Source organism: Aricia agestis, chromosome 6, assembly GCF_905147365.1.
Source record: "Aricia agestis chromosome 6, ilAriAges1.1, whole genome shotgun sequence".
NCBI classification, from domain to species: domain Eukaryota; kingdom Metazoa; phylum Arthropoda; class Insecta; order Lepidoptera; family Lycaenidae; genus Aricia; species Aricia agestis.
In genome coordinates, this window is record NC_056411.1 from 8,966,889 (window position 1) to 8,992,724 (window position 25,836).

The window sequence follows — 25,836 nt, forward strand, 5'->3', positions numbered from 1 at the left end:
AAACTTTTGGGAGATAAAAAAAGACAATACTGAATTTTTAGTTTCATTTTAATGATTACTTAGCATGCATAATAATAAAATTAAATTTCTTTTGACTAGAACAGTACCTTACATCTAATAAAAGTATATATTAAAACATAACACTTTCTTGTTAAAACATTGGTAAAACTAAAATTAAAATACTGAGTAATGAGTATTCTCACACTAGAAGTGTGAAAAGATATTACAATAGAAAACATATGTTAGGTTAGTTAGGTACATAATAATATATTATGGTCAATATTAAAATTAATTAAAGACTAATAACCATTGGACATTCTATTAACTATACTCCACTCGGGCTGACTTGTCGCTAGCGGTCATTGACTCCCTGTCAAAAACATGTCATTTTCCATATATAACCACGATTGACAATATCTGACACTTCATTGTCAATCGCGGTTTATATGGAAAATGACAAGTTTTTGACAGGGAGTCAACCACCACTTAGCCTGAGTGGAGTTTATACCACAAGCTTGAGATGCTGTACAGTCTTTGGATTTTATAGCTAGATAGAAGGTAAGTATAATAATTATTGTGTTCCTTTTCAATGTTGAAAAGAACAGTAATTCTCAAAGATATTTTTCACATCTTAAATTAAATCACAACTTGAGGATTGGTTAAGTACACTTAAAAAATAGAACATGATACATACCCACAAAAGAAGTAAATTCTTATAGCAAATCAACACTCTAAGTTATTTTGTTTTTAGTAATTAATTATCTTGCAAGTGCAATATTATAATAACAGCAAATAAGGTACAATAACATGTATTATGTGGACAATAAACATTATTGTGATCTTTACATAGATCTCAAATTTACTGTGCAAGGGCACCTAATTTTTTTCTCAATTGTGAATCTGCAGGTAAAGCGAGTGCCCACTTGCGTAAGCCCACTAGTAAAACAGAACTTAATACAAGAACTGCACCAAAAATGGAGAATTTGTTCGGCATTTCATTGAAAAACATAACTTGCCATAAAAATGCAAAAACAATATCAGCAGAGCGAGCAATAGCCACAGGACCGGCTTGCTCTAATTGTAAGGACATTGTTAAAAGTATTTGCCCTAAATAACTAAATAGTGCCAAACACACCACCAAAAACCTATCTGTGCCACAATTTGGCATACACAAAACACCAAGAATGAAACAATAGCTCAATGTTTGCAAAATAGCAATAGCACCAAAGTTGGTCATAATCACAGAAAAATGCAATCCCTTCAAAACTCTCAACAGCACATATGCATTTGCACCAAAAATTGTTGACACAAACGCTGCTATAGCCCCCTTAAAGTTATTATAATTTTGGTTGCTTTCTATTGCAGTGTTGCCAAATAAGAATGGAGGGTGGGTAATTAGAATAACCCCGACTAGAGTTAAAACTATAGAAATAGTATTCCATATGCCACAAGGTTCCTTGAGAAACACCCTGGCAAAAAGTGCAACAAAAACGGGAACAGAAAATACTATGACTGAGGCATCAGCCAATGGCATGTTACGAAATGCATAGAAACTCAACATCAAACCTACGGTACCAACTATTGAACGAAGGACTAGCAAAATACGTTTGTCTTTAGGAAATATTGGTTGTTCAGTGTAAATTACTACTGGAACAGTTGGTAAAAAGACTCCTATAAAACGAAACATTGCTAACTGCATTGGGTCAATATTTACCAAGCTCTTAACTATTACCGAACATAAGGAAAAAAACAGCGACGACAATGTCGCTAAAATCAGCCCGATATATGGGCATCTTTTGATAAGTGGTCTCTTGTTTTCAAGTAAGTTCGGTATGGACTCATCTCCACTTCCAGTTGACATATCAACGAGGTGTTGTAGTTCCAAATGTTCCGTCATAGCGTTTGTTAACTGCAATTAAGCAAACGAGTTATATTTTTTATGAATGAATAGTAAGTTTTATAAACATGTAAGTAACAAAAATATACTGGTTGGTTGACTAGGTACTTACAGCACTTGGTACTTTTTGTATAGGATTATTTAATAATAAAACATTCGTTGCTTTCTATCCATAACAAGATTTACGTTAGGTCAGCGTCATAATAAAACAAATAATATACAAAAACACCGAATTAATTATTCCAAAAAACCGATACCAACTCGAATTGCGTAAAACGTCAAAACTTAAGTGTCATGTCAAAGTCAAAATCATCAATAGTCTATGGTTAAAACGTCAATCCCGCGTTCCAGATGACGTTAGAAACGCTCACGCTCAAGACTGTAGTTTTTCCCGTTCCACTAGCATGTGAGCGTCAGCGATACAAACCCAAGTGGAACGGATTTTGGATTGTTTTGAGCGTTTTGAGAAAAGTTTAAAAAAAGAACTATAATTTTTTTTATACATAGGTACAATGAACCGAATTTGGATATTATGATCCTTTTCTTCAATTCCTAAATAAAAGTAATTTTATTATATTTGTTTGGTTATTAGTATTACATTTTTTTACTTAAGTAATCATATTTTAATATAGTTAAACTTTTATTATATTTGAGTTTTCACATTGAATCATATTTTAATAACAAAACCACATACTTTGAATAATGACTTTAGTAGTCACAATATACATATAAACGTTAGGTAACAATACCGCATAATGTTTAATCAAGTACGAATAAATCAACAGGTATAGGAGAGATGAAAATTAGTATTAATTATTATAATATTTTATAAGAAATCATTTGACCTTTCATTTAAAACAATTTATTTTCCAATCAAAATATTTCATTAAATGTTATTTAATTTATTTAAGTAATATAAATATTATTTGTTATAAAATAATATAAAGTTTTTTTGTCTGCTCTCTCCTGAAAACTTTCCGAACATGGCTTTCGCGATATAGTTACGTTAAAATTTAAAAAAAAAACTAGCACGCCCACTTTGACCCATCTTCGTCGAGGGTCGTTTTGAGAGAAAATGATGACGTCATGAGTGACGTCATAGCCGCGATCAAAACGACCCCGGTCGCCAAAGGGAACGGCAGAAGGGGACGTTTTGAGCGTTTTGGTCAAAATTAACGTCATCTGGAACGCAGCCAATGTCGTATATTAAGTTCTATAATCTATGCTCACAGCTCATGTCAGTGATAAATCTTATGGGTTTTTGGAAGAATGTGAAAGAGTGATGTTGTGTTTTTATATTATTTTCCTAAAATTGTGTTATCTGGGTTTTTAATGTGTAATACCGGTAGGATATTAACCATTAAATATTTGTTATCGTGCACAAGTGTGGGAAAGTGATGTAATAACCAGAAACGTGCTCTTTTGTGTTCCCTCCAAAACTCCATCAAAAGTTTCAGTAAAGCGTCCTACCACTTTACTGAATCGGCCGACTTGACTTCTTGACTGTATTGACTTTATACTTAGACTTTGACTAGACTTTAGACCTGACTGACCTGACGATAATATAGAAAAATTGTTTAAGGAATGTTGTTTTCCCGCCATAATATTATACTCGACACTGGCCATGGTTATAGCCGAAGTGCCATTATATGAAAAAAAAAATCTTATTATAAGTCCGGTTAACGAATTACTCAAAAGAGGGTATAGCTATAGAGTGCGGCAATTTCTGCTGGAACTTATTCAGGGTGATTAGGGACAAAACATACTTAATCCGTAACACAAGCAGGGCTTCAAATACCGGTATTTTTTCATAACGTTATTGCTTCAAGGGCATAGATAACGGTATGAAAATTTAACCGATACTAGAAATAACGGTAAATATTGGAATTAATACCGGTAAATGATATAACGGTAAGTAGGATTTATAACGGTAAATATATGTTCTTTGATAACGTTACCTTTTGTAAAACAAGTACTTAATTTATTCAGTCAATTCAGTATGCAGTATGCACAAAATTAAACTAGACGTGTCTGGTGACCAGTAGGTATATATTATAGGAAAAATGACGTCTATTAAGAATGACATGGTCAGTACTCAGTAGTTCAGTGCTCAGTATCTTTGTTCAAATATTACTAACTTATGGGTTGTATAATAAATTATTGTATTGTCAGCACGTTCGCCATGCGCTGGGCGGCTGGCTGCCGGACGGACGGACAAAGGTCTAAATTTTTGGTTTTTCGTCAATAACTAAAAAACTAGGTATGCGTTGTAGGAAAAAAATATTCTATGATGACATTAATGCTTATTAAATTCTCTATAAATTAGATTCTATACAGTTTTTCCAAATTCTCATCCGTTCACAGAAGTACACGCTCAGGAAAAGTGAAAATTTAAAAAAAGCTTTATTTTTAAATATTCCTTGCTATTTCTGTTTGAATTATCTTTATCGCTTCTGTGCTTCGTTCAGTGAGTGAGAGGGCCTGACTCACCGAACCCAACATCCCTCATCCCCTCACCCATTCCCATCACACCCCTTAAAGTGGCAACGCACCTGTAGCATCCCTGGTGCTGCAGTCGTCTCATAGGCATTATGGTAACCATTTTACATCAGGTAGACCATACTCCTGTTTGGCAGCTTAGTTATTTGTATAAAAACATCATGAATCATCGGGAATGAGCTGACCCCTCAAGAGTGAGGGTGGAAAAATGAAGGTCTTGACGCCAAGAACAATAGGCGACTTACCAGCATCTGAGGCTTTACTAAGAATAATATTTTGTCGCTGCAAACAGAATTAGAAAGGAATGCCTACATTTTTAAAATAAAGCTTTTTAATTTTTATTTTTCCTGAGCGTGTAGTTCGAAAACGGATGAGAATTTAGAAAAAAATGTATGGAATCAAATATTATATAGAGAATTCAATAAGCTTTAATTTCATAACAGAATACTTTTTGCTACAACGCATAGTTTTTTAGAGCGCGCGCCGCTAAATGGAGCAGTTGTCTAGACATTTTGAACGTCAATAATTATTATGGAGTGGAGTACTGACGTAGGTAGTTATCGAATTTCTTGAGCTACTTCAAGTAGAACCTTTGAATTTTTCATCATTGAGTAGAACCCTTAATATGAAATCCGAAAAACAGGGATCATAAAAATCGTAACCTTGTAAACGATGCATGGCATAGAATAAAAAATAGTTTCTCCGTCCCGTTTACAGTAGAACTTAAAAAGAAGAGAAATAGCCTATTAAGTATTAACACAGTAGGTACAGAGATAATTTGAAAAATAATAAAGGGACAACGAAAACGGGCTCAGGGGCAGATGAAGTTTTTAAACTGTGCCGTAAATCGTAATACATTTGAAACAAGTCTGGCAGGCATATTTGTGATCCTGTTTGTGCACGAAAAGTTTTCAAAAAGTTTGCTCAAACTTTGAAGCACATTTCTGGCGTCGGCTTTAGAATTCATGTTCAATCATGCTTGTGTAAGTGTGTTATACACGAACGTACGTTTTTACACACAGTTTATGTAAACCAATTTCGAAGCGGAGCGAAGATTTCGAGCATGGTGATTGGTCAATTCGGCACCGCTAAGCTCCGCTTCGCGTCAGTGGAAACGCGGCCTAAGGCTGCGTTCCCACTGAAGCGGAGCGGAGCTAAGCGGTGCCCGAATTGACCAATCGTGCTATTCCAGCGGAATGACAGCAAGATTTCGAGCATGGTGATTGGTCAATTCGGCACTCCGCTTCAGTGGAAACGCAGCCTTAAACAAGTACGCTGGACTTACGATACCCTTTGAATTGACTGCTGGTTTTTGTGCCTATTTGAAGCCAATTTGAAGCGGAATCAGCGCCCCCAATGCGGGCGAAGAGATCTAAATTTGACGTAAAAATGACGTTTGAAAGTCATATTGGCGCTGATAGTAGCAGTGGGAGTACTTTTTGCAAGTTACGTCAGATTTAGTTCTCTTCCCCGCATTGGTGGCGCTGATTCCGCTTCAAATAGGCACAAAAAGCAGGTGGGTACCATAGTCCATACGTCCAGCGTACTTGTATAATGGAGGTCAGTGACCAATTACAGTTTCGTTTGACAGCTCGATATTGTTGCTGTATTCCGCTAGTTATATTAACTTTATGGTCACAACCAATAAGCTTATTATTAGCTTCTTGGTCACAAGTTGTGACCAAGACCACTTGGTTGTGACTTGTGAGTTGTGAGTCACTCACAACCAAGTCACAACTCACAACTCAAGCAGCGGCAAATATCTATGGACTATTCACTATGGTATATTTTGCAGCTGAGAGAAAGGGATAAAACACTCTCGCCATCCTGCACAACCTAAGCTATACTGTATATTTTCATCTCATTCTTAAACTTACACAAGTACAAGAGTTCAAGAAAAACACATGTACCATAAAAATTAAATACTTACAAACTTTCCAAATTAAAACATTCATAGATTTGATTTATTTATTTTCATTCATTCATTTTTTGTTACTTAATAAAAATCCGATAATTCGTAGAAAATTATATTTCGTAAACACTTTCACGTTTCAAAATGTATTGTCAAAATACTTTCACATGCCCATCTCTTTTCTTCGTTTTGTGATCCCTATGTGCATGACGAAGACACACAATAGCATGATAAATTATGAGAAACACGTTTATGGCATAATATAGCGCTCTCTTTTGCTCTTATAGCTAAGGTAAATATCTATTTCTTTCAGAAATTGAACCTTGCGTGTGGTCCCCACCAATGAAAATTAGCTTCGTAGCCCGTAGCCCGTAGGACACATTTATAGATTTCTATATAGCTGTCTTTTTTCGTGCGATCATCTTTGTTCGATTGCTTTATTTTATAATCGGAAAAGACTAGAATTACTACGTTTGAATAATGTTAAAATGTTTGTTAAAATTATCGGAAGTGAAACAATCTCGCTTGGAATCTTAAATTGTTAGTGTGAAAATATAAGCGTAAAACAAGGACAAACAAAAAGACAGCTGGTACTCCAAAATGGCCACTTTAAATAAGACACCGAAATATAACTTTGCAAAAATTTGTCGTGCATGTTTACAAATAAAGAAGGACATGCGGCCTTTATTCGAACAGCTTACTGCAACAATGTTGATGGACATTTCCAAAGTGCAGGTGAGATGCCTAATGTTGTAGGAAGACGGAAGTAATATTTTAGTAATTTATTGTTATCTCCCTCACACCTATTGCGAAATGTATGATTGAATTTCGAAAACGAAACTAAATAAATAAAATGGTCATCCTTTAGGAAGACACTAGCAATCTTCATTGATCATTCAGCCCAAAATTTTGTAATGTACCTACCTATAACCTATCCCTTAATTGAGTCTGATCACAGAGCGAAATCCTTCTATCCTTTTCACCCATCAAATTTTCGGCGGGTGTGTGAAGAGGATTGAGAATAAAATGGGCGAAACAATTTATTCAGCAATTTCTACTCAACTGTTCTTTTAATTTTCCCATCATCATCATTTTATGAATGCCAGCTAAGCTTCTGTCTACTGAGTACCTACTGAACATGTTTCACAAACTATATAGAATGCTAACGCATAATTATATGTTTCTAGTAGTAGGTACTAATAATTAATAGTCTACTGAATATTAGGGTTCTTGACTTATTTTACAAGTAGTTAGGTAGAAGTACAGTTGGAGAAAATTAATATTTAGCAAATGGACTTAAGTTAACGTTTTACTGATTTTGTCTCTTCCATTGATTCCCGCAAATTGCGACTTAGAAACCGATTAAAATGGCATGAGTACTATGTAGTCACAAATTTCACTAAGGGACATCTCAGAATGTTAAAAATGCTAAACATTCATTTTCTGTGACAGTAGGTACCTAAAGGTACTAAGGTTGGGTTGCACCAACTAACTTTAACTATAATTACTGTAACTTTAACTTTAAACTATAACCATAACTTTAACTTTAACCACGCCTCTGGTGCAACTCAACCTAATTTTAAAACCTCGAAATAAAATATTTTCTACACTACTTTAAGATTAGTTCAAATAATCACTGCAATTTGCAGGTGGCAGTCGGTGATGGCCTCCCTCTGCAATTGTGCTTGCAATGTGTGCATCAAATCTCCAGATGCCATGCCTTCAAGGAGATGGTTGAGAAAAATGATGGTATATTGCACGAGCAAGCGAAATTAATTGCAGAAGAAACACTTAAAATTAATAACCAGGTATTATCTTAAAACTTACATAATAGTAATATTATTTTAATCTTTTATTATAATTATTTTAATCTCGTATTATAAAGGTTATTAAAGATTCAATGCTACATCTCATTGGTATCAATGTACCTATTATATTTTGTTTATTATCATTGAAGATGCATCAAATATTTGAGACTGCTTTAAATTAAATTGGGCTACCATTGAAAGCATTAGAAAAATGAACAGGTTTCTCTCAATTTTTTGCAACCAAAAAAACTTTTAACCTTTAGTTAAAAGTTTTTTTGGTTGCAAAAAATTGAGTGCAGCATCTATCTCAATAACATTTTTTTTTTGAAGATGGAAATGGATAAAGCACTGAGTTTGAATTGTGGTGACTCATCACAGTTTATAAAGTTCATTGAAGTCCCTCCACTAGGCAACAATCCAAACCAAATTCTTGATGGATTCTTTACTGACACACCAGAGCAGCCCGTCACACAGGAGGTACTTCCGAAAGATGAGTTCGATGTTGACAAGGTATTTAAACCTCATGCTAGTTTATTTGTGCATGATAAATAAATTCATTTTAATTTTGTAAAGCAAAAAAATTCCACCCTTTAGATTACATGACTTAAGTTTATCATATTACCACAAAAAATGTCTATAAAATTCAAATCAGTAACAAATTTTAGCTACCACAGCAACCACCTAAGAAGGAAAAAGAGGATGATGCATTGAACTCGGACGAGGAGAACTATTTGCAAATGGTTGTGTTCCAAGGGAACTCGGCAGTTGGCCCTGGGCAACATGTCTGTAATCTATGCCATAAGAAGTTCAAACATGCAAGATGGTTGAAACTCCACATGCATTCACACACCAACTGGATTAAAGCCAACTGCAAGAAACCACCTATGTGCCCTATTTGTGAAAGAACTTTTAAGGTACTACTTTGCGCATGTTTATTGCTTTGGTTGCTCATGTTATTTCATGAGTTTAAAGTTACTGGTTTTATTAATTTAATTTGTTTAAATACAATTTAGGAAGGTATATATAACTTTGTGAGTATTTTCTATTGACAAAAGTCTTCCTAGCATTGTATCTAGTAATATTAAATTTGATAGCAATTGTGTTCTTACCTAGGGTCCTGGTATGCTGAAAATGCACATGCGCACCCACGAGCAGCGCCCACCGAAGCCGCCAACGTGTTCCGTCTGCCAGAGAGTTTTCCCGTCCAAGACGCTGCTGTACAGGCACAGACAGACTCACTTCGAGCAGAAGACCCATCAGTGTACAGTCTGCGAGAAACGATTCTACAGCGGCTACGCTCTGCGCTCGCATATGGCGCGGCACAGAGGAGAAAGACCCTATGTCTGCGCTATTTGCTCTAAGAGTTTCTACAACCCAACTGATTTGAAGGTAACAAACATTTACTCCCTATGGGGTCCTGGGGGTCCGGACCCCCCCCCCCCCTCTCTATTACTATCCATCTTACTTGTGAAAATAATTAAGTATTATTATACTGTGGAGCATATTACTTCTTTTTAATATATAAGAAATATATTCAACATTCCGATATTCAAATTATAAAAAATACTTTTGATTTCATAAAAGTCCAACTCGCGCTTGGCCGTTTTTTACGTTAGGACTTAGGGACTCCCCCCTTACCAAATCTATATATTCGCCCGTGATACATAATATTACAATGTATTTTATACCTTTTACTATCTTTATAAGTATTTTGTCACAAAATTATTTCTTAAAGCATCCATCGAATTTCTCTTCGTCCTCAATTTCCCCAAACACCTTTTCAAAGGCAATCTTATTTTTCTTCGACAAATATTTCGGGAATGCTATCTCGAATCGTATGATGAGGATCCCTTTGACTTTACCGGGGCACTCGTACACGGGTAGTCCTTCGTCCTCGACGATCTTCTCGTAATCCGGGGTGATGACGTCAGTAATGTTGATGCGCAGCGTTCTATCGTCTAAGGTTTTTATGGTCAGAGTAAAACCGCAGAGGGCTTCTTGTAGTGTTATCTTATGGACCATGAGTAGATCGCTCTGCCCGCGTCTAGAGAACGTTTCGTGTTTTCTATCCTCGGTTACGAAGACCACATCTGCCGGTATTCTGGTCGGGCCCTGATCGCCTTCCTCCTTAAACCTGATCTCTGTGTTCGTATAAATGCCGGGAGGGAAAGGGATAGACAATACTTTCTCCCGAAGCTTTAATTCCGAGCAGCTCTCGTCCGTGAAAACCAATCGTTGTATCTTCATTTTCTTTGTTCCTCCTCTGTAAACCTCCTCGAGGGACAATGCGAGCGGTCGAACTATGTCCTTGTCTTTCACCTTGTAGCCTTTCCCGAGGGGGGAGTCGAAAATCGAAGATGGGTGCTCGTAATAGTCTAAGAGATCGGCATAAGGATTCGTAGTCCCGAAGAACTCGTGGTACGTCCTCAAAGGCTCTCCGTGGTAGACGTACGGTTGGATATACTCTGTTGGACCCGGCACGCCTCGCTTCAGGCCCTCCTCTCCGTACTGGTCATATACCGCCCTGTGCTTGTGGTCTACTAGTACTTCGTACGCTTCGCCCACGAGAGCGAAGACTTTCTTCATATTGTGATCGTTATCGTATTTCTCTGGGTTGTATTTGAGTGCCAATCGGCGGTAGGCTTTCTTGATATCGAGCTGGCAAGCATTACGCTTAACACTCAGAATACCGTAATAATCGAGACCCATCCCGTAAAATTGTGTTTCCTTTGTAAATCAGTAAAATAATATGAAACTTGCAAAACTGTGTTGCAAAACAAGTCAAAAATAAACATTGACATCCAAAAATTGTCCATCTAAAGTCAAAATATTGTCATTTCTTATAACGATTTTTTAAATTATTATTTAAGTAGGTATCGATATAAGAAATCTGCAAAGTGATGTAAGAGGTATCTCAAAATTTTGCGCGGCCTAAAGAATATTTTCCTTGTGTATCCACACAACTTTATATTGTGAATAATGGTGTTGGTTGCGTAATTACCTTAATTTCATTGTTTACTTATGTCGTGTTAGTATTAAGCACGTACGCAATTGTTTGTTGTCCCAAATAAAATAAAACATATTTTACACCTGTAGGTCCACTTCAGGCTGCACACTGGCGAGAAACCGCTCAAGTGTTCGGAGTGCAACAAGTCGTTCCGCCGCCACTCGACGCTCTGCCAGCACATGAAGAAGCACCGCGGCATACGGAACCACATCTGCCACGTGTGCAACAAGGCCTTCTACGAGGTGTCCAAGCTGAACGCGCATATGAGGGTGCACACAGGTTTGTGGCTGAATTAATGTTGTTACCTTAAACATTACTTACCATTATACCTATAGTGAAAATAATTTAAGTTGATTTTCAATTGTTATGCGGCAGCCGGCTGCCGCTTCGGGATTAATGATTATAAAGCCGCTCAAATCCATGTCTTTCGCTCGATCGCGGATTCTTGGAAATCTATTGTTATCGCGATCGAATTCGACCGCTTGGGAGTTGATAGGTTAAAATGTCGATAGACGTCATGAGCTTTCTTGCTAACGAGTAACGACTTTTCGTTATTCATACGTCATGTTCAAACTTTAAAGTCTGCTACACACAGGCGAGAAACCGCCATTGTATGTACTACAAAGTATATTCACGCAGGTGAGCGTCCATTCTCGTGTCAGTTCTGCGATCGCAAGTTCGCGCAGCAGTCGGCGCTGATCTACCACCGGCGCACGCACACCGGCGAGAAGCCCTACGCCTGCAAGCTGTGCGCCGCCCGCTTCACCACCTCCTCCGCACGCAACAACCACATGCACACGCATACTGGACACAAGAAGTAAGTTGGCTTTATTAACGTACGTGGACAACTTTAAGCTTACTCGGCAAAAATGAAAGGCTCAATAATCGATTTTTAGGTCTTTTAGGTAGGGCGTGGAGTTAGCGGGGCGGAAAAGCGCACGGAGATAAGCTATTGGTCGATCAGTGACCGGACGGATCTTTATTGATAGAACACGATCAGACAGCGACATGTTATTGGAAGCTAATATTATACGTTATTCTTACATAAAAAGTATCTATAGGGTGCCGATCTTAAATGCGTGGCCTATAATTGAAAATAAGATATTTGCTATGCTAATCCCTTTAACTGTTATCGTATCCATTTCCCAGGTTCGTGTGTCCAGTGTGCTTCAAGGGCTGCTCGTCGCGGACGGAGCTGCGCGTGCACTCGACCAAGCACACGGGCGAGAAACTGTTCGCGTGCGAGGTGTGCGGCCAGCGGTTCGGGTCGCCCTCCTACCTCGCCGTGCACCGCCGCTCCCACACCGGCGAGAAGAAGTATCAGTGCACTGTCTGCGGGAAAGGTATGAAGTTAGCACGCGTGAGATTTGTGAAGTTAGTTGCAACTGCGAGGTGTGCGGCCAGCGGTTCGGGTCACCCTCTTACCTCGCCGTGCATCTCCGCTACCACACCGGCGAGAAGAAATACCAGTGCACTGTCTGCGGGAAAGGTATGAAGTTAGCACGCGTGAGATGTGTGAAGTTAGTTGCAACTGCGAGGTGTGCGGCCAGCGGTTCGGCTTGTCCCCATACCGCGGCGTACACCGTCGCGCCTACACTGCACCGGCTAGAAGTACCAGTGCGCCGTCTACGGGAAAGGTATGAACTTAGTTGTAGCTGTGTGAAGTAGGCACGCGTGATCTGTTGTTGTGAAGTTAGTTGCAACTGCGAGGTGTGCGGCCAGCGGTTCGGCTCGCCCTCCTACCTCGCCGTGCACCGCCGCTCCCACACGGGCGAGAAGAAGTACCAGTGCGCCGTCTGTGGGAAAGGTTATGAACTTAGTTGTAGCTGTGTGAAGTAGGCACGCGTGATCTGTTGTTGTGAAGTTAGTTATCAAGTGCGAGGTGTGCGGCCAGCGGTTCGGTTCGCCCTCTCTTCACCGCCGCTTTTACCTCCCCCTGTTCACCGCCGCTCACAAAAGTGCGAGGTGTGCGGCTGGCGGAATATTTTGAACGCTGCTCATGATCTATGCTACGTATTTCTGCCGTGCGATCTTAAGTTGTGCAAGGCATATAATATTATGATGCGTTAAAAAATAAACTATTATTTCCAACTAATATAAAATATTGTTATAATAAACATCAAAGAATAATCAAAAACTCATCCCAAAATTTAGATAATCAAACTATAGACATTCTGAAAGAAAAAACAAATGTAACTTCTGTTTACAGGTTTCATTGAGTCGAACTCATACAAGAGGCACATAAAGACACACGAGGTAAAGGACGACCCGGACCCAGAGGCCCCCGCTGTGCAGCAAGCGATCAAGGAGGACGAGGAGAAACCTGCTATTGAAACCAAGGAGGAAAGCCAACTGGAGAATCAAATAGTCGTCCAGCCACAGGTAAAATGTGGTTAAAGAAACCTCTACGATCTTCCTATAGGTACTCTACCTATACTCCACTCGGGCTAACTTGTCGCTAGCGGTCATTGACTCCCTGTCAAAAACTTGTCATTTTCCATATAAAACCACGATTGACAATATCTGACACTTCATTGTCAATCGCGGTTTATATGGAAAATGACAAGTTTTTGACAGGGAGTCAACGACCGCTAGCGACAAGCTAGCCCGAGTGGAGTTATAGGAATCATAGAAGTTCATTCCTAGGCAGATGGCGGCCCTAAGTAATTTGGTCGCGTTAAGTCAAACCCCAGATGGGTTTGACTTAACGCGACCGATCACAGCTATCATCTAATGCCATCATAAGCCGACCAAATGACGTAGGTCCGTCAACTGCCTAGGAATCAATTTCCTCGATGGTACATAATATTAAGTTATCACCAAGCCTGAAATACTTTTACCTACAAAGCTACACTATTGGGCGAAACTTACGGGTTATTAAAAACATCGACGCTGTGTATGTCGATTGTCGACCTTGCCTCAAATGCTGCGTTGCTAATATATGAGACAAAACATTTTATTATAATATATATAATAGTATACAAAGTGTGGATGCTTTTATTAGTAAGAGTTTAAAAGTTTTTTTTCATACTAAATGCTATGATGTGTTAATATACTTACTACTGTATTTAATACACTCTACAGGGAGAGAACGGCACTCAGAAGAAATACAAGTGCGGACTGTGTGTGAAGAGCTACATGTACTTACACAGCCTCAAGAAACACATGCTCAGTCACGTGCAGATGTGTGTTGTCGCGCCAGACGGCACCGAGAGACTGTACTTTAGGGTGAGTTGTGTTCAGTGCTATAGTTAATGTTAAATCGCAATTAATGGTCGATTTACACGGGTGACTAACGGGTCGATTTTAGTCACCCGGCAAGTCACCAGTCGACAGTAGTATTCGCAGCATGAGCATTTGCACGGTCGATTTTAGTCACCAGCCACATGCGGCCATTGGCCGCACGACTTTGGGGCTTGCGACTTTAGCCGCATGCGGCGTAGTCGAATTGCCGTTTAGACGGTCGATTTTCGCCGTGCGGCGTAAATCGTGCGGCTTTAGTCACCCGTGTAAATCGGCCATAACTATTCAGGTCCTATTTGATATCGCGTAGTACCGGCGAGTTTTTTTGGAGAGGGCTGCGTTCTTTTGCGTGCTTACACTGACAGCTATACAGGGTGTTACCAAACTAAGTGATAATACTTAAGGGTGTGTACGTGTTCGTTGTAGTGAGTTCACTGTGAAAGTAGCAGCGCTGAAAGACCAAATTTTTTCACTTTTGTATGGGCAAGCGCCCCAGCGTCACGAGTTTCCCCAAAAAAGTGAAAAAAAAATTGGTCTTTCAGCGCTGTTACTTTCACAGTGAACTTTCTTTAAGGAACACATACACACCCTATTTAAGTATTATCACTTAGTTTTGTTACACCTTGTATAGATTATTATAGAGGTCCGTTAGACTTCTCTTGATCCATACCACTTCGTTGGAACTTGGAACGAAGTTGAAGGACGCTGGAGCGTCCTAGTGTTTTTCAAGACCTGCTTTAAAACTTGAGATGATTCTCATTCTATTGCTTAATTTCTTTCCAAATGTTTTTATACTTTGTCATTTCCAGCAACAACAGCAACAAGATTTACAGCAGCAACAACAACAACAACAGCAGCAACAACAGCAGCAGCAACAGCAGCAGCAACAGCAGCAGCAACAGCAGCATCAACAACAACAGCAACAGCACGTGCAGCTGCAGCAGCAGCAGGTGCATCAGCTGCAGCAGCAGGTGCTGCAGGTGGGCGGCGTGCAGCAGCTCGCGGTACCGATACAGCACATGCAGCCCGCTATTACTGTCTCCGGCATACAGGTTGGTTTTTTTCGTCTTATTTTTGTTAGTCCATTAAAATTTTACATTTCACACTTAAACGGATGGTATCAGGGAATCTGCAGATTACCTAGGTAATGTGCACGTTAACGTATTCTGCATTCTAACGGTAACATATACATTTTTTCGGTCTGAGCCAACTAGAGAACTGTTTGTTTCAGGGTAACCAACAGTATCCCGTCATCTCTTCAGTGCAGTCGGTGCAGCTGCAACAGACCCATCACGTCAATACGGTTAGTATCGTAATTGTGATTAACGATTATTCGTGTTTTGGCTACTCATATTCGCTATTACCATCCGAATATTCGACGAATATAGGTATTAGACTGAATTCGGAAAGACGACTAATAATATAGGCCATCGCGGCAACGCCTATCTCACTTTAGTCTGGATGCAAATTAATCATAATTTAATATAATGTTATCCCTTTCTTACTCCGTATTTATGAAGGAGAAGGCACGACAAGCGATAACTCTACACTAGACCTTACTGTGCTTATTTTTAACTACTTAACAGATTATAACAATGTTTTTGTCGGTATGTTCTTACAGCAGCCGCAACATCTCCAGCTGCAGACCATACAGATACATCCTCAACATCAGCCCATACAGATACATGTAAGTGCTACTTTAACTAGCTCTAGTGGAACTAAACGAGGACTTAGGGCTCCCAAACAAAACTGCGAATTCGCATCGCATCGTAATTTAACATTTTTAGTATGAGTTTTGTCGCAGATATTTGCGATGCGATGTATTCGCAGTTTAATGTGTGGGACCCTTAAAGGTGCGCTTATACGGGCAACTAAAATTGCTCAGTTCCATTCAATTCACGTCAACTATGACGTCACGACTACATCAAGCAATTTGCGGCAACAAGCAGCAATATTGCGCAATACAATTGCCTGGAATTTCCAAGCCCATCGGATATTCGTCAATTCGTATCTGCGACATAAGCAATATCGCCGAAAGAATTGTTACAATTTATTGAAATTGCTCCATAATGCTCCATTAATTGCTCCAGATCGGCCCATTCGTGTCACCGAGCAATTATTGCTCGTATAAGCGCATCTCAACTGCGACACTCAGAGATACTCATAAATTACTTAACTTAGATTCTGACATAATCCAGGTGCGCTTACACGAGGGCAATAATTGCTCGGCGACACAAATTGACCGATCTGGAGCAATAAGTGGAGCAATAATATGGAGCAATTTCAATAAATTGCGGCAATTATTTCGGCGATATTGCTTTTTATGCTTTATTGAAGATGATCGAAATGAACTTTAAACTATTTAAAATATCTATAGGAGAGTCGCTCAGTGAATGAAGTTTTTAATGGAAGGGAATGCAAAGCTTATGAAACACAACCACGCAAAGTGACATAATAGGCATTATAATATTCACGCTAAGCAAACATTTATGGAGGATTGTAAAATTTTGCACAATTAATTACTGAGAGGTGAGAGAGTTAGAAGGGCTCAAATTTCGATTTGTGATATGAGATAATTTGTCCCTCAGTCAGATCTTCAGTCAGATTCAAAATTGATCTTTTTTTAATAGTAAAAGTTCAATTTTAAAATGCATTTCATTTCTATTCATGGATCTCGATTAGCAAAAAATTGTGGGCACACACTTTCTTCTAATTGAGTATTTTTACTTTTTAGTGTGTTGTTTTGTTTGTATCTACTACAGTCTACATTAATAGTAGTAATAAACTCGATAAAATATATAAAATATTTTAATTCAGTCAATAATGTGTTTTTATCTGTACAATTAGGGCAATTCTGTATAAGATAATTAAAGTTACAAATAGCTATTTTGATACAATGAATAATGTGTTTTTTATCTATACAAGTGAAGTAAGCACCTGCTTGAATAATGTTGTAAGGGTAATAATGTATGGTAGTTTAATTTTATTAGGGTAGGTAAGGTTACAACTTCGATATAAGGTTCGGCAATATATAAATATCATAATATTTACTGTGTGATTGGTGACTGGTGAGACATGTTCAATACTCGAGGACCTGATATATTCGGCTATTATATTACTTACATGAAAAAAAAATCAATTGATCACTCAGTAAATGTAGCTTAAAGTTGAATACCGTAACTATTTACCCAACCGCCTGGACGTGGAAATGGACACCGCACGCGGGAAGGGTAGCGGTGCGGTGTTTCTTTGGTGGCGCACGCCACCGCGCTGCGCCGGCCGCATAGTATGCCTATATATTCCTTTATTTAAAGGTAAATTCGGACAAAAATTAGTACCTAATTTTATTACATAACAATTATAATAAGAATCGAGTACAGAGACCTCTCCTTAAGTATTGAACATGTCTCACCAGTCATGTTGTATGATTTTTTTGTAGTTATTGAACTTATACCTAACACCGATATTATGTCAAATCGATTCAATAATATTATATATGCATGAATATTATGTAAACGCATCTACTATGTAATAATCCACAGATTCACAGGCGCAGATGTCATAAAAACTTCTGCCACCAACATGTGTAATTTGCACACTGAATTACAAGTAACGAAAAACAAAGTAATGATGCATATTATAGTAATGGAATATTGTCTCGCAGCGTCACGCTATTTGTACTTTTTAACCGACTTCCAAAAAACGAGGAGGTTATATGTTCGGCTGTTGATTTTTTTTATTTTGTATAGCAATTAGCAACTATTGTCCGCGCCGTGTTTTGTTTCGATGTGACCTGACCCTAATATGTAATTTCCAGACGGTGGGCGTGCAGCAGGTGCAGCAGGAGCAGCTGCACGTCGCAACCTCCAACTGTCAGTCAATGCTGCCCAACATATTGCAGGTACAATATCATTTCATTATGTAGTGTGTTTGTAACACTGTGCAGTGCCAGGCCAGGCCAGGCTGCCACCGCGCCTGGTAGAGTGTGCACATTAACGGTGATCACAGTTCGCGCATTTATCAGGACGCACGCGCCGATCGCGCCGCATTTTAGAACTCGTTGTGTAAAATGATGTGAAACCTCGCAAATTCGTCCGCACCGTACGCGCCGTATTTCGTGTACTATGCGATGCGTTCGCATGCGACGCGTACGGTGCTGACAAACGTGCGACCAGTCACCAGCTTGACTGGGCAGTGGGTGCATACTGCATTTGACACACGCGTTAGACAAATGACAAGTTGGATGAGATGTGCACATAGCAATGACATCCCACTACGTCCATGTTCTCGTTTTATCAGCTCCTCTTAATTTTCTGTTTCCAGCTCGGCGGCGGCGCAGTGGCGGTGTCCGGTCTGACTCAGGAGCTGGGCGGCGGAGTGGGGGGCGGCGTGCATCGCATCATCCTGCAGCAGCCCGCTACGCCCTCACACCCCGCGCTATACACTATACACCACTAGTAAACAAAGCGCCCAGATAATATTATGTTTATTGATGCCCATGTCACCTGAGGATCTTTCCGTCCATGTAGATGGATTTAAACGCCTTTAAATGCCTAAAATACCCGAGCGTTTCTGTATCTATAATTGCAATAAATAAAATATTGTTAACATAATACGAAGGTCGGGGAGCGAGCGCTGTACAAATCGTTACCTAACGCTGAAGCAGCCCACGATACGCACAATATCATAGACTATGTTGTATTTATTAACATAATTTAGGTTGGGTTCTCATTAACAATCATTTAGTACCGACACAACTAATTAGAAAACTAGTTATCGCCATTGCTGCAACCACGTTGTAGCATTCTAATATTGTATAAAAATAATGTAAGTACTAGTCACAGAAATAAATCAAGATTGATTTATTTCTGTGGTACTAGTGTTGTGTGACGCAATCCCCATAGTTTTCTTAAATAAAACCTATAAATAATTCTGGTAAACTTTTGTTAACTTTAGATTATACAGGAAAATGTTTATTTACAAAAAACATGACGCCCGCAACTCCGTTGCGCCAAAAATCGTCAATTTCTCCGGGATGAACTCAAAGTATCACCACACCAAATTTCAGCAAATCGATTCAGCGGTTTGGGCGTGAAGATGTAACAGACACACTTTCGCATATTTTATAATATTAGTATGGATGCGAACGAATAATGATAGAAAAATACTAGTTTCTATGTTTATTAGGCCATTAATGATCAGGAATTTTTATACACTAATTATTATTACATACTTAATATAATCTTATATCTTTAAACGAGCAATTCTTATATATATATATGGAATCTCGGAATCGGCTCCAACGATTTTCATGAAATTTAGTATATAGGGGGTTTCGGGGGCGATAAATCGATCTAGCAAGGAATCATTTTCAGAAAATGTTTTTTTATTCGTGTTTTATCGATAATCGATAAACTGAAAAATATGACTCTTCCTGACATCTATTGGTGAATAATAATACTATTTTGTTAGCAACTAATTGTTTTAACGACCAGCAGATGGCGTTATTAAGTAACACGAAGTCAATGAGTGTTTGCTATACCGAGCAAAGCTCGGTCATCCAGGTACTAATTATTATGAGTTGAATTCTGAAGGTAGCAAATGAAGTAAATAATAGTGGTGGGTAGGCATTTGTTTTTAACTAATGTTTTTTTTTAAGTATTGGAAAAATATTGTCATAATAATACACTACTAACGTCTCATATTATGCGAGCCATTTTCATTGTTGTACTTGGTAAATTAACTGTAGTTGTAAGGTTCAGCAAACTGTAAAAATAGTGTAACTTTAATGTAGTTTGTATATAATTGTGTAAATAAACAAATTTGTCCTAAAATACGTTTTTATTTTACAATTAAAATTAAGTTACACAATTTACCACATTTTTAGTTCATTTTAATTCACATAAAATTTATTCTTAATTGGACACATCATACAACTTTATTTCTAATGTTTGAAAATAAAGGCCGATTTCGTTAACTGTGAGAGTGTGCTCCGGTTTTTTATTAGTTTTGACTAAAAAAAAATGGAAGATTTGCAACAGTTTATAAAAAAAGTGAACCTGGGACTACTACCTGGCTAACTACTGCAGTTGCGACTTGTGGCATAACAACGACCATCACCTCTGTACAAACTTAGTTTCAAATTCCGCCATTTCATTTTAGTCAGTTGCAAATAGCTCTATATTAAAGTTCTATTAAAGAATGAGATTTTTTTTTTATGAAATAAAGGGGCAAACGTGCAAACGGGTCACCTGATGGAAAGCAACTTCCGTCGCCCATGGGCACTCGCAGCATCAGAAGAGCTGCAGGTGCGTTGCCAGCCTTTTAAGAGGGAATAGGGTAATAGGGGAGGTTAGGGATGAGAAGGGAATAGGGGAGGGTAAGGAAGGGAATAGGGTAGGGGATTGGGCCCTGTTTCACGCCGGTATTCTGTGAGAACGTGGTATTTCTCCGGTCGAGCCGGCCCATTCGTGCCGAAGCATGGCTCTCCCAGATTATAGAATTTATGATGCTACTCATAAGGCTCAAATCACACCAAAATGGCAGCGCAGCGGCGAGCATTTTCAGTGTCATATGATTTTAAACTTTATCTTTATTATTGTAATACATAGTATCGCTTGAGAAACTTGGAAAGTCTCGCGGCCGCCAGCGACGCCGCGAGCACTCTGACGACTCCTACGCGGCGGCGGCGCGTGGGCAGTCTGTAATGAAGATAAAGTTTGAAATCATAATATGACACTGAAAATGCTCGCCGCTACGCTGCCATTCCGGTGTGATTTGAGCTTGTACGTGTGAATACCATACTCTCCTCAAAAAAGGTGTTTATGACGCGCGACGCAACACACTGGTAATATTGTTATTGAACTTTTACTGCATACCAAACAGTTGTAACCAATTAAGAAACGCAAACATAAAAGAAAACCATTGTAACTGCGAAATACGGCATCTTTTATCAATTTTTCGATAGTACAAGTCAAAAAATTGAGAAAAAAATAATATTAGCGACAAATATATATTTTAAATAACAATAAATAATCGCCACGATAGTTTAAAAATCCAGAAAAGCACATTAACCATTATAATTAGTTTTGGAAAGGCCGAACAAGTGTTGAATCCTTGCAACCGTTCACGTCATTTATGGAGAAAGTTGGTAAAAAGATTAAATTTTGATAAAATTACTGTAGGAGTACACTCAGTAAAGTAACTATCTACCAATTTCATAAAATACAATAGTCATGGTGCTGTGCGATAATGGATTTTTAATTTAATACAATAATATCAAAAAGTATCCACCTAACTGATGCATACGTCAAGATTCCAAGACATGCACTTTTGTAATGAAAAAATGTCTATCTTTCGTAAATACTAAACTATAAATTAATACTAAATTATAAACATTAAATGCTAAATTAAATAACCCAATAGAAATGACAAAACTAAAAAACAATTTAGGGCAAATATTTTCATACATTATTCAATAATAATTATAATGGTGTTCCATTCCTCGTTATTTACCTGACAAAGAATCCCATACAATAAAACAATAGTTTGTCTGTCTATGCTTCTTAAATCAAGACTTACAGGATTCTTAGCAATAATTATAATATCTAAGTTTTAAAAGGCAATATTCAGTCATGTCATTCTTTTGATAAATGGTTTATTTTATTTTTTTATTTCCTAAATCCACTTGGCAGTTGTTTGTTGATGAATTTCATGAGATAACTAGATTTAATTTATCACCAAGCATCATTATGCCATTCTTAACCAATGTTTTAAGCCTATTTTATTTTGGCCTTGACCAATATAATCTATGATACAGTCCTTGACATACAAAATATTGAGTAGTCTTAATTAAGGTCACATTAGTCTTGTAGACTTTTGTAGCTATACACTCTGTGTTGTGTCAACAGATATATTGTTAGGTATAGCAGATGCAGGAGTGCAGTGGGAGGGGATAGCAGTCGGTGTTGCAAGACCACTGGGGAGCTTCACATCACGGAAGTAGCGATGTCGCTGCGCTTCCTTTGCAGAGATCCTTTTCACTGGATCATACACTAGCATTCTTTGCAGTAAATCCATGCCAACATCATCCAGATTTTTAACCTGAAATAATAATACATTATAAGAACAGTACAAGATATTACCATAAAATAAAAATAAATAAATTATTTGTTCACTTACATGGTTGTGAAGATTAAATGTTGTCCAGTTAGGGAATGTGGGTTTGTAATCTGGCAAGGAGGATACACCTGGCCAGATTTCTTCAGTTGGTGTTCTAAGCATTCTAAAAAGTAAGAAAAGTTTTATTATTAAAGTAATTTGTAAAAATCTGTAAATTATAATTGCATTTAAGTAATAATCTCTTATTGAATAAAGTTTACAAAATGGTGGTATATGCAGTGCCATAAATAGCCTTTTCTGCGCCCTGTGCGAGCTTATATAACTGCACCCTTGTTTTTTAACTGACTTTCAAAAAGGAGAAAGTTATATGTTCGGCTATGGATATTTTTTTTCTACATTGGAAAACATCTCTGAGGCACAGCGGGAAGTACTTATCGGGAGCAATTCGAAAAAATAAGGGTCTGCCTGGTCTGGCCATTCTTGCGCCCCCCAGAGTCACCCTGTGCCTGGGCACCGGTGGCACCGCCCTATTTACGGCACTAGGTATATGAATATCTTTCATGTTTACTGTAGATTAGGAATATGTATAATATTAAGTCAATTTAAAATTAAGCTTTAAAAGTGATTGCATTAAATCTGTTGCATGTCTGATGAAAACTTTGAGGCACAATACATATATATATTTAAATTTAAAATTACATCACAGTTACCTGAAGATACGGAATAGCTGGTCAATCTCAGAATCTCCCTGGAACAGTGGCTTCTTTGACGACATTTCTGAGAAGATGCATCCCACAGACCACATGTCTATCGGGCAGGCATATCTGCAATTACATGTGTCTGGTTTCACACATTTATTCTTCAAAAGGCAGAAATAGATTGCAGCTTTTTTAAAATAAAATCATTGTATATTTGAAAATTAAGTTGTAATTCATGTAACAAGCAGAAACTAATAAGAAAGAACTATAAAAACCATTAAAGCAATGCTGCAAAGTCTTTCTAAAGCTAACAATAAGGTAATAAGCATTGGTTGTTTGTTTTTAGATGAAATATTGACTAACCTTTGACTTCCCAAAAGCACCTCAGGTGCTCGGTACCAGAGAGTTACAACTTCATGAGTGTACACTCTGACCGGAACACCAAAAGCTCGGCCCAGGCCAAAGTCTGCCACCTACAAATAATAGTATAACCTCATAGAATTTTTAAGTAACAAGCTAAATTTTGAACATGTTATATGTTTAATTAACCCATCAATCCCCAAGTGGCAGCCAGCTGCTGCATAACAATTGAATTCTATTGTGTCTGCGATACCCACGATGGAGGTGTTAATGGCACACTTGTATTCATTTTAAACAAGGAAAAAGATACCAAGCCAAGGTAGAGGAAAAGAGGAATTTATTTGTCTCTCATGTAATCCTAATTGTAAGTAGATGAAAAAATACCTTAATAATACCAGTCTTGTCAATAAGTAGATTTTGTGGCTTTAAATCTCTGTGTAGAATGCGGCGTTGGTGGCAGTAAAGAATTGCACTGTTGATTTGGTACAGGTAGCTCTTGACTACACTAGGATCCATTAACTGCAAATACATTTTAAATTAGGATAACCAAAAACATATCATGTGGTTATAAATGCATAAAACAAGTTGCTACCATATACCTTTCCTGAGCCAAGGGAGTCCATATACTTCTTCAAATCCATTGATAAGAATTCAAAGATGAGATAAAGTCGGGACTCCTCCATAAGGACATCTTCCAATTTGACAACATTGGGATGATCAAGTTCCTTCAAAAGCGAAATCTCTCTGAAAGATATTAGGGTTTTAATACTTTACTAACGGTATAGTTTATTAAAATCCTAATATTATACTTGCATGTAATTTATTTGAAATTGTATGATAAAATGATTGGACAACAGGTGTGTTTACATACCTTATGGCGGTGGAAGGAATGCCTTCATCTTCTGACTCTAACCTAATTTTTTTCATAGCCACGAACTGGCCGGTGATTTTGTTTTTGCCTTTGTACACTACACCATAAGTACCTTCACCGATCTTCTCTATTTTCAGAAAATCATCCATGTTGTAGTGTGGAATTTTGTACACCTTGAAGGGAGATGAACAAGAGATGGAGCTAAATTTGAGTTGTACACTTAGTATCAATTTTCTACTATGGTGTTTATAGTTATGCACTGATTATTTTCAACGAAACCTAATTTAACATAATTATTTAATGCCTTCTTACAAAAAATTATAATGTTCCGTTTGTATTTTCGTAACGACTTTCAAACGAAGTTTGAAATTGAAGTTTGACATTTGGCATAAAACCGCCGGCTGGTGTTGCCAGCATAAAATTGCTAATTATTTTGGTGTAGCGGTTAAGCGCCTGATACACGGTTTAAAACGGCGGCGCGGTGGTTTGATTTTTGAAACAGCAAAAACGGATTTGCGCGTTGCCAGCTACACTATTTTAAAACCCATAAAGTTAATATACCTAGCGGAATAGAGCAACAATCTCGAGCTGTCAAACGAAACCGAAATTGATCTACGTCTGTGTGTTAAAATTTGTTTACGTATACACTTACACAAGCATCTTTCTAAGAGATTCAATTGTCAACGTGCCGATAGGTGCGGACTGGACGTCAACCACATGAAAAAAAATGGTTCTGCTGTCATGTATCACACGTCCCTTTTTACACGCAGTGTTACTGATAGTGACATCTCGCTTGCTCAGGCCTTTGTTTCTCTATTCCGTTAGGTATATTAACTTTATGTTAAAATCACAATGTTGAATTAATTGTGCGTCGCAACTCACCCACAACCTCATGGCGCCCTTACTTAACTAACTTTTTTAAATTACGTCTTAAAGAGGTACACCATAAAGTTAATATACCTTTTCCGCTAGGGCTGTTATCTTTATGAGGTACACATGCTTTTTTTTCTCCAAAAATGTCAAACACTCGTAATATACCAAAGAATTGGTTTATGAACGTCACTGGGGCCGTACCACGAAACCGTTTTTTTAAATTAAATAAGGGGGAAAACGAGCAAACGGGTCACCTGATGGAAAGCAACTTCCGTCGTCCATGGACACTCGCAGCATCGGAAGAGCTGCAGGTGCGTTGCCGGCCTTCTAAGAGGGAATAGGGTAATAGGGGAGGGTAGGGAAGGGAATAGGGTAGGGGATTCGGCCTCCGGTAAACTCACTCACTCGGCGAAACACAGCGCAAGCGCTGTTTCACGCCGGTTTTCTGTGAGAACGTGGAATTTCTCCGGTCGAGCCGGCCCATTCATGCCGAAGCATGGCTCTCCCACGTCTAAGAGACTCAAACTCAAACAATCGTACGAGAATG

At 38.3% G+C, this 25,836-nt stretch overlaps 4 protein-coding genes across 4 annotated transcripts; 1 reads left to right on the forward strand and 3 right to left on the reverse strand.

The window, feature by feature from the left end:
• Positions 1-475: 475 nt before the first annotated feature.
• On the reverse strand, positions 476-2,164 carry LOC121728271 (solute carrier family 35 member G1). Its single transcript, XM_042116415.1, has 2 exons — positions 2,010-2,164; positions 476-1,909 (listed from the first exon to the last, which is right to left on the reverse strand). The coding sequence occupies exon 2, from the start codon at positions 1,895-1,897 to the stop codon at positions 860-862; it is 1,038 nt and encodes a 345-aa protein (XP_041972349.1). The 5' UTR covers positions 1,898-1,909; positions 2,010-2,164; the 3' UTR covers positions 476-859.
• Positions 2,165-6,700: 4,536 nt separating this feature from the next.
• On the forward strand, positions 6,701-19,212 carry LOC121728144 (zinc finger protein 135-like). Its single transcript, XM_042116260.1, has 15 exons — positions 6,701-7,043; positions 7,958-8,116; positions 8,447-8,626; positions 8,782-9,030; positions 9,230-9,505; positions 11,213-11,402; positions 11,763-11,940; positions 12,273-12,466; positions 13,333-13,505; positions 14,208-14,351; positions 15,176-15,418; positions 15,598-15,669; positions 15,988-16,053; positions 18,184-18,267; positions 18,690-19,212. Exons 1-15 carry the CDS (start codon positions 6,909-6,911, stop codon positions 18,822-18,824), a joined length of 2,478 nt encoding a protein of 825 aa, XP_041972194.1. The 5' UTR covers positions 6,701-6,908; the 3' UTR covers positions 18,825-19,212.
• LOC121727968 (dnaJ homolog subfamily B member 13-like) lies at positions 9,799-10,878 on the reverse strand. Its single transcript, XM_042116052.1, has one exon. It carries the CDS (start codon positions 10,823-10,825, stop codon positions 9,839-9,841), a length of 987 nt encoding a protein of 328 aa, XP_041971986.1. The 5' UTR covers positions 10,826-10,878; the 3' UTR covers positions 9,799-9,838.
• A 2,223-nt stretch (positions 19,213-21,435) lies between the features above and the next one.
• LOC121727638 (cyclin-dependent kinase 1) lies at positions 21,436-24,772 on the reverse strand. Its single transcript, XM_042115576.1, has 7 exons — positions 24,417-24,772; positions 24,145-24,289; positions 23,930-24,064; positions 23,549-23,658; positions 23,198-23,311; positions 22,548-22,650; positions 21,436-22,469 (listed from the first exon to the last, which is right to left on the reverse strand). Exons 1-7 carry the CDS (start codon positions 24,563-24,565, stop codon positions 22,251-22,253), a joined length of 975 nt encoding a protein of 324 aa, XP_041971510.1. The 5' UTR covers positions 24,566-24,772; the 3' UTR covers positions 21,436-22,250.
• Positions 24,773-25,836: the final 1,064 nt, after the last annotated feature.

Excerpts from the sequence above, each read along its gene's own strand:
- LOC121728271 (XM_042116415.1), bottom strand. The coding sequence starts at position 1,897 with ATGACGGAACATTTGGAACTACAACACCTCGTTGATATGTCAACTGGA.
- LOC121728144 (XM_042116260.1), top strand. The coding sequence starts at position 6,909 with ATGGCCACTTTAAATAAGACACCGAAATATAACTTTGCAAAAATTTGT. Across the intron at positions 11,403-11,762 it reads GCATATGAGGGTGCACACAG|GTGAGCGTCCATTCTCGTGT; the intron begins GTTTGTGGCTGA and ends ATATTCACGCAG. Across the intron at positions 11,941-12,272 it reads ACGCATACTGGACACAAGAA|GTTCGTGTGTCCAGTGTGCT; the intron begins GTAAGTTGGCTT and ends TCCATTTCCCAG.
- LOC121727968 (XM_042116052.1), bottom strand. The coding sequence starts at position 10,825 with ATGGGTCTCGATTATTACGGTATTCTGAGTGTTAAGCGTAATGCTTGC.
- LOC121727638 (XM_042115576.1), bottom strand. The coding sequence starts at position 24,565 with ATGGATGATTTTCTGAAAATAGAGAAGATCGGTGAAGGTACTTATGGT. Across the intron at positions 22,651-23,197 it reads CAGCTATTCCGTATCTTCAG|AATGCTTAGAACACCAACTG; the intron begins GTAACTGTGATG and ends CTTACTTTTTAG. Across the intron at positions 22,470-22,547 it reads CATTTAATCTTCACAACCAT|GTTAAAAATCTGGATGATGT; the intron begins GTAAGTGAACAA and ends TTATTATTTCAG.